We start from the raw sequence: 12,130 nt of genomic DNA, 5'->3' as shown, positions 1-12,130 counted from the left end.
CAAGAATTGAACTCACAACCCTGAGTTTAGCAGACCAATGCTCAAACCACTGAGCTATCCCTCCCCCCCATTATATCTCCATTTACATTCATTTCCTGGTTTTACTTTCTTATAATCCTGATATTAGGCCCAGTCCTACAGAGAGGTTCCATTGGCTTCAATGGGAACACCACATGCAGATTGAGCTCTTTTGGCCTCACTCAACCAAACTACTATCTACTTCAATGGGAGTTTTGCATAAGGCCAAATTCTAACCTCCTGCACAAAATCTTACAGAGGGCACTTTAAGGGGGTGTGGAATCCTCCCTGCACCCTCAGAATGGGGAGTATAGGCAGGAGTGCCCGAACCTTGGCGGGGGTGGGGAAGGAGCCACAAGGCCTGCCCATCTCTGTGGCCCCACCCCTACTCCTTTTCTCCCCCCCGCCAAGACCCTGCCCCCTGGCCAGGCCGGAAATCAGAGCTGGGCAGTGGAAGTCAGAGCCGAGCAGCTCTTACTACTGCCCAGATCTGGCTACCAGCTTGGCCAGGGGGCAAGATGAGGAACAGGGGTGGGGCCATGGTGTGGGGCCAAGACTCATGGCGAGGGGGGACTAAAGCCCACCTCAGCCCCCCTCAGCCCCCCGGGAAAAAGCTAGTGTTGCTGGCAGGGGCTGTGCTTCACATTGGGGAAGTGGATCACCTTATCAGCTCCCCCATGGCGCCATTGAGGCTAGCAGTTTGAGGGAGCTATGTGGCCCCCTGCTCCCCCCACTATGCTCATGTTAAAAAGCAGGTTCCAGTGCCCCTGAGTACATGTGTTCCACACTTGTACTTCAATTCCCTTGCTATTACTGCCCACTAAATCCAAGTCATCACTTTTCCTCTCACAACGCATCGCCTCCCCCCAGCCTGTATCCTAAAGCCCTTCCTTATATACCCTCACAGAGCACTGCTCCTCAAAGCACAGGAGATGTGCATTCTTTCTGTGTATCCTCTTACCATCCAGGCTCCCCCTGGAAGAACAGATAAGCAGTGGTTCCTCTGTATTTGGGCTTGCCAAACAAATAGGATATTTTGGGAGCAGAACTGCTTAATGGGTTTCACTGTAAATATATCAGTGTTAGAGCTTCTCCACCTCTGACATAGATGGGTTCATGGTAGTCCTTGCTTAAAGAGAGAACTTTCAACAAACCTTCTGTCTTCTTCCAGTAGACTTTGACCTGAAGCTGATTATCTTGATAGAAAGGAGCTCCAATTTCAAGAAGACGAGCCGGTCTCCTTCTTTGAAAGGGTGGAAGAGGATCAGCTAGTCCTTTCCGGGTTTTCCCAATTGGAGAGGTCTGTTCTTCTACAACATACAACACCATCAAGAAATATCTTGGTTTAATACAATATACAATATAACTTACAGGGTGGGGTGCTACGTTGAAATAAATATGCCTTTGGTATACTGAAACAGCTTACTAACATATGTCAGTATTTAGGAACAGAATTTGAATATACCCCAGGCATCCTCAGTTTAAAAAACCAGTAGTATTGTATCCAAGCTTTGAATCAGCACTTTCACAACCTGAAACTTGTAGATTCCATTTAGGGGACAATTTTTACATCTGATTATGAAACATGATATATTTAATTAATTATAGTACTTGAATGGAAAGTAAAGATGCAAATGATCAAGAAGCTGCTGAGGAATCGACAATATATTGCAAAGAAAGGAGAGGAGATTCAGGTTTGATTTATTCATTAAAATAATTGGATAAAATGTAAATGTGAAGGTTCTGCCTTATTTACAACTAGTTGCAACTAAAGCACCTATTGCTTAATGTTCATCAAATAAGTTGTAGTGCCTCGTTCCTTTCCTTAATCAACTTCTTCCTGTCCTTCTTTTAAGAAAAATCAAGCAATCACCAAATGTGGATAATTTTATTCTTTACACACACACACAAATGTCTATAGTGTGACTTTATCGTGACAAATTATAAGCGGGTTGTAAAGTGATACAAAGAAGGAAAAACAAAAATTGGACCCATAGGGTGTGTTTTGGTTTACAGGTGCATGTCCTGTTCTTCCCTCTATTGATCTGTCCATTCTTGGGAACAATCAGGGGTTTGAATAAGACAATCCCTACATATCGATCACTTCAGAAAGAGGTATTCATGTTGTATGTTTCACAAGAATGAAACAGACAAGCAGAGTGGAATGATAAGGTAATATGTTTCTGAGCATGGAGAAACCCCTTAGGATCTGATCCAAAGCCCACTGAAGTTAATGAGAATCTTTCCATTAACTTCAATTACCTTACTGGGCCTTGGATCAAGTCCTTTGTTTTTTGTAGTTGGTTATCTAGCTGAAATGGTGGAACCAAAAAGATGTTCAAGATAAGGAGGCTGTGGTGGGGCTTCTGCACCACACTGGCAGAAAAGGGGTTAAAGCAGCCCCAGGGAGGCTGCACAGGAGGCAGCCAATTAGGAAAGGGCTTGTAGAGACAGCCAATCAGGAAAAGGTTTAGAGAGACAGCCAATCAGGGCCAGGCTGGGCCATATAAGAAGCAGTGGCATAACCAGGTGGAGGGAACGGGGGAGCGATAAAAAAAAAAAAGGCGCCACCCACTGCGGCGCTTTTACTCACCCGGCAGCGCTCCGGGTCTTTGGCAGCGGGCCCTTCACTCACTCTGCGTCTTCGGCGGCATTTCAGTGGCGGGTCCTTCAGTGCCGCGGAGCCAGTGAAGGTCCCACCACCAAAGTGCCACCGAAGACCCGGAGCACCACTGGGTGAGTAAAATAAAAGCGCCGCAGTGGGTGGTGCCTTTTTTTTTTTATCGCTTCCCCGGGTGAGTAAAAAGGTGCCAAGAAATTGATAAAGCGCCACTTGTGCAGCTTGAGTCACTCCCTGGAGTTTGAGGAGGGAGGACTGGCTGCCCTGAAGGATGGGGAAGAGACAGCACCATGGTCTGAGCAGTGCTGGACGGGCAGGAGAGCATGAGTGAACTCCCGGCTGACCCCTGCCAGACTGAGGCCTTGATACAAGGGTGGAGAAGGTGCTAGGGCAGCAGGGAAGAGGCCCAGGGAAACAGATGGTGGGGGCTGGAGGTGACGCAGTGTGTGACTGCTGCCCCTACCCCCCTTGGCCTCAGTTGCCACTGATGCAGGTGGCTAGACCCTGTACTGCAGCCTGCCACTGAGGCAAGTGGCTGGTCAGAGGGCTGCCGGCTCTCCCAGAAGCAGGGGGAGAAAACCAAGTGGGGCACAGCTGGAGGGCTGTGTCCAGAAGAGGACACCGCAGTCCTGAGAGTGACACAGGTCCTCACGACAGAAACAACAGTGGTGAGATGCCACTTGATGAAGGGGCACTGGTGAATAGGAGCTAATTGCCAGGATGGCCAGTAAGAGGCGCTGCAGTGGTGAGTGACACACCCCGTTACAGAGGCCTGCTCCAATATGTCATGATAGGTAAAATTTGGCTTGTCATCCTTGAAAAGTTATTTGCAGTGTTGGTCCCATGATGTTAGAAAGACAAGGTGGGTGAGGTAATATTGTCTACTGGACCAACTTCTGTGAGTGAAAAAGACAAACTTTAGAGCTACAGAGCTGTGTAGTGTGAAAGCTTGACTCTTTGACCAACAGAACTTGGTCCAGTAAAAGATATTACCTCACCCACCCTATCTCTCTAAGTATCCTTGAAAAGTGTCTCTTTGGCAACGAGAAATTATAATATTTATTTAGCAAAAATACTCTGAAAATTAATGATATCTCCTTTAGAATCAGGCACTAGTGATATATCCTATAATGAGACACAGGCTGAATTTAAGGGAATTAAGCCCCAAATTCCCACTGAAATTTAGGTCTACTTTCTTAGATTCATCAATTCCAAGGCTAGAAGGGAGCATTGTGATCATCTAGTCCAGGGGTAGGCAACCTATGGCACGCTTGCCAAAAGCGGCACGCGAGCTGATTTTCAGTGGCACTCACACTGCCCGGGTTCTGGCCACAGGTCCAGAGGACTCTGCACTTTAATATAATTTTAAATGAAGCTTCTTAAACATTTTAAAAACCTTATTTATTTTACATACAACAATAGTTTAGTTAAATATTATAGACTTATAGAAAGAGATCTTCTAAAAAGGTTAAAATGTATTACTGGCACGCGAAACCTTAAATTAGAGTGAACAAATGAAGACTCGGCACGCCACTTCTGAAAGGTTGCCGACCCCTGATCTAGTCTGACCTCCTGTATAACACAGACCATAGAACTTCTCCAAAATAATTCCTAGAGAATATATTTTAGAAAAAAAAAACATCCAATCTTGATATTTCATCCAATCTTCATTTACCTCTTCTGAGTGAATTTAGAGTAGAACACTAACAAACAACAGGAAGGAAAAATAATGCTGACAACCAAATTATAGAGGCTTTGAATATCATATACAATGGTGTATGCTAGATCACTTTATAGTGTGAGAATAAATGGTCTGTAGTAGATATTTTCTGGCATTTTCCATACTGATTACTTTCATACACAACAGCAACTACAATATATAGTACAATCTATAAATTATGTATACTTAAGCATTGCAAAAATCTCTGGGCTAGATTCTCAATTGATGCAAACTGATGTAGCGCCACTGAAGTCACTAATGAATAAATAACAGCTAACACAATCATAATATTCATGCAATATTTAGGTTTCTGTGAATATCCTCACACACACGTGCATGCAAGCTGTTTATGCAACTATTCATGAAAAAATGAACAAAGAGTTGTGAATCAAAGTGAATTGAATTGATTTGTTGTCAAAATGAAATCACAGGTTTTAATTAAATTAATGTTCTTGAATATTTGTATGAAATCTACTAAAGAAAATAACAGAGGTTTGAGACCAACCAGAAGTATAGCTCAGTCATGTACTTGGATTTAAAAAACTCTAAAAACCCAGTCAAAGCAATAGCCTAAAAATTCACCAAAGTAATATTAAACCGATCATGAGCAAAAAGCAATCAGAGATGAAGTAGATAGCAGACTTCACAGAAATATAATCCAGTCTATTTTCTGAAGCTATAGAGGGTAAAAGAGTCAAGGAGAGATCAGACTATCCCAAAGAAACTGTAGAAGAGAATTTAAAGTTAGTTGTGGTGATGAGTTCCACTGAAGTGAACAGTAATTGATGAAACCACACAATTCACATATGCAGTTTAGAATAAATGAACCCCTGTTGGTAAAGATTTTGTAAGTTAAATATGATCTGCATTGGAGTCTGGAAGCAGAAAAGTGTCAGAGGGTAAAAAAGGAAAGTGAAGCAAACATTCCCCTTCCCTTCTCTTCCTTCTCAGCAACATGACCTGTTAGTGAACTCAGCAGTGAGAGTGCAGAGGTGCCGTGCAACACAGACTCTAGGGGCACTTTTGGGTACTGGTGCTGCAGCAACACAGTGCCCAAAACAGTGAGCCAGATTCTGACATTAGTGAAACCAGTCTGAATCCAGAAGACAATCCACCAAACAAAAAGGAGATTTTCTAGATTTACACCAATGGAAGACAGATCACAATCTGCCCAGTGACTATGCTGAAAACTATCTAATAACAACATTAAATACTAATTCATAGCACTGATATACCAACTTTCATCAAAGAACCTCAAAGTTCTTATGAAAAATAACTGACTAACTGAAATAGAAAAGTAGATGTTATTATCCCCATTTTATAGATGAGGAAAGAAGTTTCTTGTGAAAAGTCACTCAGTGAGCCAGTATCCAAGGACAGGACTTTTAGTCCCTGATCTCAATTCAGTATTCTAATCATTTGATCATATATCATTGTGTCTATAGTTTACATGGTTAACACTGTTCTATGAAGTTTTTACTTTAATTCAAACTCATTTGATTAGTTTTATGATCAAAATCTACTTATTATCTGCAACAGATCTGCTAAGTCTTACATAGTTGGGGTTAATTTTAAAAGCATTTTTAACCAGAATTTCACTATGATGATGATGAATTGTGAAATGTTTCAATAACACATTGCCAGTCCCCTACATATTTTCTTAGACTCTTGCTCATATCAAATATTGCCACTCTGAGCCTTGCTTCAGGGGACAGATAGCGCAATAATTCAGAGCATTTGGCCTTTTCAGTCTGCATTCATGCCTTTGCTATAAGACAAGCAATAGCTCTGCTTATGTTTGAACTACCCAGTTTTGTGATCTGTTACTACAATCTGTATAACCAGTAAAGAGATTTTGCTTACAAATTCTGGGCTGAGTCTGTTCCCATGAAAATAAATGGTAAAAGTCCCACTGAATTCAATGGGAGAAGGACTAAGCCCTTAATTTACAGTGCTTTGGAAACTTCATCCAAAATCAGCCTAAGCATTTTCGTATGTTTCAGTATTGCCTGTTCTCATGATTTTATGGCAAGTCTCACAATATTTGTTGATTTTCTTTAAAAAGCCTTAGAATCATAATATTATGTGAGAATCTCTGCTTTCGTTTTTAAAAAAAGTAAGGCCCAGATCTCAAAGGCATTGATTTCAATGGGAGTTAGGCACCCAAATGCCTTTGAGGATCTCGGTGTACGTTTCTAACCTTCATAGTTGCGGAGAAAAGCTTAAAAACATGAACTCTAACAGCTCAAAGCACAGAAAGGAAAAAATGCCCCCCGCCCCAAATAATTACTATTAATCTTATGGTTTTTAAAATAATCTCATGTTTTTTTATAGCCTGTCATATAATTTTTGAAAACTTGGGGCTGGCAGTTCTGGGGCCTGCCGAACAATTTTTCAACCTTTACTCTCACCCACCCACATACACACACACACACACCAAGCACAACTTACTTGTACTCACAGCAATGACACTTCTGTTAACAGATCTAGCCTGAGGGCTTGGAGAAAGATAGCAAAATAATCCTATGGGGTATATCCAAATGTAACTGATTCATTTCATATAAAAATAATGTATGTGTGTTGCAGGCAGAGGGGGAAGGAAACTCAGTTCCGTCTCTCCCTCCTGCTTCAGGAAAACAAAAGCACCATTGATTATAATGGGGTTTTTGCATATTTGTCAACTTTTATATCTAGGTATATATAGAATATATCTTATTTGTATCCAAAACAGACTGAACATGCTTGCTGAGCGGTCCAACTACATTGGCACTCAGAATATTCAGTACTTGAAAAAAAGAAGGATATAAGAGTTAGAAAAACTGTTGCGATTAATTTTAATTTTGCTTATAACGTAAAAGGGAAACTAATGTGCAAGGAATGAAAGATGGGAAGAGCAAAGATGGGTAAAATGGCAAACTTTGGAAACTGTTTGGGCTCTAATCCTGAAAACTATTACTGTCATAAGCATCAATGGTTGTATTTGGTTAATCAGATGACACATCAGCAGTTGGAAAGGCAGATCGATCGTGACCTTGACCTTAGACAAATTATTATTCAAAGAGTATTTAACTAAGATTGAGTGTCACAGTATAGGCCCCTAGGGATTTAAAGAATTTTCCACTGTATTGTTTAGCATGTGAGTTTAGTTTAAGAAAGAACTTAATACCTCAAGACTTCATCTTGAAGGTAGGTGCTGTGCATGTGATACAAGTTTGTGATTAACTTCTTGTCAACCAGGGACACACAGTTTTATGTTTTAAGATCTTAGTAGGAGAATCAATTCTTTGTCCGAATCCACAGGATATATAAATTTGGACTAAGATCTGAATTTATGGGCTACTTGAAGTTGCCAACATTTTAAAAACTTTTGCAAGGGAAAATTGTACCATTAAGCCAGTGCTCTGAGATTTGCTTCTGCTCTATTTATTGGGAAGTTTAATGTGTATTTGGGGGAATTTGATCACTAATATAATACTATGACCCTGATCTTGCAAATATGCACATGCTTAACATGTTTATTTTTTAAGTAATTTTCAAAACAGGTGAGGTAGATAAGATTTATAGCCCCAATTTACAGATGAGGAAACAAAGACAGAAAAGTTAAGTGACTTGCCCAAGACCACAGAGGCATGCTATTATACAGCCACCTATAATGGGTGTTTTTTTGTTTGTTTGTTTTAAATCGGAGAAATCATCAGTTAAAACAGAGCATAAGAGGAATTGGATGCAGTTACTTACTATTAATAGTTGTTTGAGTTGAGCTGAAATAGAGAGACACCTTGGCGCTTTTTAGTCGTACTTGTCCCCAGTATGTTACTGCCTGCAGTTCCACCATGTAGTTGCTGTTGGGTTGCAGTCCTTCCAGGACCACATAATTTTGGGACTATAATGAAAGAGAATATACACGCAGAACAGTTATGGGATCACTGAAACACTGGCTCTTATTAAATTAAAAGCAGGCCTATTGTCTTAGGCACACAAAACTCTTGTTGGAATGAGAAAGAATTATTTATAAATTTCACCAGAACTCAACTTGCTTTCTTCTTTGATTTTTATTTCATGCTTTCTTTCATTTGGACTCTGTTTTGCTGTGTTGTTTTTAAAATGCTAAACTTAGTGATGTCTACAGAACTTGTCTGTGTTTAGTAAATACAGGCATCAACTGTTTAAGCCAAGACTAAATTTCTTTTTATATGTATAACAAGTTTTTCTGATGCCAAAAAGAATTTGGCCAGTGAAATCTAAACTTTGTGTTTCCCAGCTCCTGGACAGGCTCGATTAGCTAAGCAACAGGAAGCTTTGTCTAGAGACAGCTAGTCTGAGGACAGATAGAACATACTGTGCAGTATATTGAACAATATCTTTCTATTTGCTTCTGTTGCTAAAATACCAACAAGAGTACTTTTCATCTTTGTTATAGAAAGAAAAGAAAGAAACAAACAAAAAACCCAACAACAACTCAGTTCTCCAATGTCACCGCATGGAGAGGCACATGAACTGGATTTTCATTCTCTAGTTAACAATCCACAAAGTAGCTCAATTCCCATAAGACTGCAAACAAGAGACATAGCCTTTCTGAATTCTTTCCATTTTTTCATAGACTTATTTCTAAAAATGCACCCATTGTATATTTCGTCAGGCACAAATTTTACTCTGTCAAGTATCAGGGGGTAGCCGTGTTAGTCTGTATCTATAAAAACAACAAGGAGTCTGGTGGCACCTTAAAGACTAACAGATTTATTTGGGCATAAGCTTTCGTGGGTAAAAACCTCACTTCTTCAGATGCATTTTACTCTGTGTTTTTATTCTGAATTCCTTGTTACTTCTCTAGCTTTCTTGTGTCAACTAGGAGTGGCGTGTCAACTGTGCAGTGTCATATTTAACACCAAATAGTATGTTAGTACTAACTAAAAGTACTGAAAATTAACAATCATTACTTGGTTTGTTCAGAGATTGATATAAAATTGATTAAGCCTCTTGATTTCCTCAGTTCATGTGGTGGCACTCTTCATTTTTAAATACTGTAGGCCAAATTCTCTACTGGCAACTCCACTGACTTCATATAGATGTAATCATAAAAGCATGGATTGGATCACTTCTAAAAGCAAAATTGGTTAAAAAGTTTCAGAGTGATCTTATCAAATCAGAGGAATACATCTCTCCATCCCTGGAAATGTGCAATTTTGTTTTTTAGAAAAGTTGTTCTAATATTTAATGGGTCATTGATTAGAACTGACTTCTGTGGAGTTCCATCAGGGAATGTTCCCCTTTACTACTATCACTTTAAAGCTTTCACAGTATGCTGTAAAAGAAAAAAGCACGATGAGATACCTCTCTGCAGAGGTATAATAGGGGCTAATCTCTGTTTTTGGATGAATGTGCTTAGTTGTCATAGGCTTCAATGATAGCTGTGAACATATATGACGGCCAGAACACGGATCTACTAACAAAAACGTGTCACCTTGTATGATGGAAAACTGAGATAATGATACTTAATCCTTTGTAAAGTGCTTTCAGATCTACTGATGAAAAGTGCTATATAAGAGCAAGGTATTATTTATTATCTGTTCTTAAAACATCTTGATGTAATATACTTCCTACTCATACATCTAAAGTGGTTTTAATTAAAATAACACTAAGGATCCAGTTCTATTTAAAATTTCCTTCATTTTGTGATTTAAAGGACAGCCTCACTACATACCTGGCTAGGGATCCATGGGATTGGGGCCTCTTTGGTTGAAGATCTCTGACCTATAGTACTTTACCTGGGAACTGCAGACTTCACTACCTGCCTTTTATATGCCAGCTCTACTCCTGTGTCACCCAGTGGAATACACAGTGGTTCTAAGACAGCAGAGATACCCTGGAATACTACCCTCCCTTTCTAGGTATTTTTACCATGGGGCTTTGAATTGAAGAATAACACATAAAACCAGAGTCTCTGGTCCACTAAGTCCACTTTATGTCATGTAAAACATGGCTAGAAATAGCTAGTGAACTGCCCTTGCATAGGGGAACTCTCTGCTGGTGGAACTCTGGTGCCCCCCAATCTGCATGAGGGGACTGGGGCATGTGTCAATGGTGTTCCAGGGAGTGATTCCAGGGAACAGAGCTCCATTATGCCTGATCCTCTGTCATAGCGGAAATTAGAGTAGGCCCCCTGCTGCTCTCACTTCCACTAGGGCCAGGTGGCTGAGGATCAGAGAGCTGAAATCACCTCCCTGTGGCCCAACACTGCACTACGTTCTCAGATGTAGTGGAGAATCAGGACCCTAATATATTGCTAGTATATTGCTTTTAATGTAACTAAGACAAGAGTCTAGCCCATGTCCTTTAATTGTTTCTATTTCTATTACCTATTAAGCTATTATAAAAAGAAAATGCAATGTGGCTAAGGGGATCACGGCAGCTAGTTTTTCATTAAACCAATGTGTTACCTATCAATTCACATCTTCTCCTATGGAAATATTTCAGTGCATTGGTACAGTAGGATTATTTAAGAAGGATTTTGTTATTATCTTGGACCTACATGATAACTAATCCATCAGAAATGACTCTGATATGAGCAAACATATCAGAGATCCCTTGATATAATGAAATAACTATGCTATAGATGACATTTTATTAAATGAGCATTCCATCATTCAGAGGCTTCCAGTAAAATAAGCCTTATGTTAGAGAAATAATTAGTGTTATATATTAATTGTACATCTACAATAGATTCCAGTTTATCTGGATTTAGACTCTTAAAATATTTCCATCTGTATATATGGTTCAATTCTGCTGTCAATCAGCACTTGCTCCTCTCTTTGACTTCAATGAGCATCTACAGAACAATAGAAATGCTTATTTCTAAAAGCAAAACTGGCTAAAAAGCTATCCGTGATCTTCTTGAAAATTAAAAGGAATACACCTTTCCATCCTATTTATTTATGTGACTTCACATTTATTTGGTACAGCGCAGTTTTGTTTTTTAAACCAGAAATATGTTTTAATCTGCCATGACTGATTAGGAGCATTTGTGCCTCATTTTCCAGTTTGCTCCTTACCCCATCAGTAGTCTTCCTTCTTTTCTTCTTAGCTGGGATGACAGACTTGCTGCTGACTGTCCAGCTCCAGAAGACTTTGTAGTGATGAACTGGGATATCAGGTTCTTCTGGGAGATCCCAAATAATCCTTACAGTTACACTTCCATCATTATTTGTAGTGGAGTTGGCAATTCTGAGATTAGCTGGGGCTGGTGGAGCAGATGGGTCTGGAGTAAAAAACAAAACAAAAAACCCCAAGAATATGAAGTAATATGGATTAAGTAAAGATGACCTTTCTCGGTAACTATTCTACAGATTTAACTGCTGAACTCATAACACCAGCTATCATCATCAAAGTTTGCTTCATTCTTAAAAAAACAACTGAATATGTTTCATCAACTTTTGTAAATTATACCACTTGGAATCCAAACCCTTTTCAAATGTATATTCTGGGATTAGGTTTAGCTGTGCCATTATTCTGCAAGTCTTGTTCAACATTTATTATGATGTTCAATAAAAAAAAGTATTAAATTACGGGTTTTACTTCTGGCTGAGATACAAAACACATGTAAGGAACTGTATAAAACAAAAATGTTTTATAGATGGTCCAAGAGAAAAATTAACTTCCTTCCAGGAATGAAGAGTAGAACACTGAATTTTGCTCTCCAGTATCCTAAGAGAATTCTCAGGAGATAAGATCTATGTATGTCCCTATCTATCTGTCCATCCTTCGAGGTTCTGATA

General features: G+C 39.7%; 1 protein-coding gene across 4 annotated transcripts in view; it reads right to left on the bottom strand.

Moving 5' to 3' along the window:
• Positions 1–12,130, bottom strand: part of ANOS1 (anosmin 1) — a 190,975-nt gene that overhangs the window by 34,684 nt on the left and 144,161 nt on the right. For all 4 annotated transcript variants that reach the window (XM_054008140.1, XM_054008166.1, XM_054008149.1 and 1 more), the window contains 3 exons: positions 11,408–11,613; positions 8,097–8,241; positions 1,173–1,328 (listed from right to left, as the gene is read on the bottom strand). In XM_054008140.1, coding sequence (XP_053864115.1) covers positions 1,173–1,328; positions 8,097–8,241; positions 11,408–11,613 — 507 coding nt within the window. The remainder of the gene's footprint in view (positions 1–1,172; positions 1,329–8,096; positions 8,242–11,407; positions 11,614–12,130) is intronic.

This window comes from Malaclemys terrapin, chromosome 1 (genome assembly GCF_027887155.1).
Source record: "Malaclemys terrapin pileata isolate rMalTer1 chromosome 1, rMalTer1.hap1, whole genome shotgun sequence".
NCBI lineage: Eukaryota > Metazoa > Chordata > Testudines > Emydidae > Malaclemys > Malaclemys terrapin.
The sequence above is the reverse complement of the archived record's forward strand: the minus strand, read 5'-3'. Positions and strand labels throughout refer to the sequence as shown.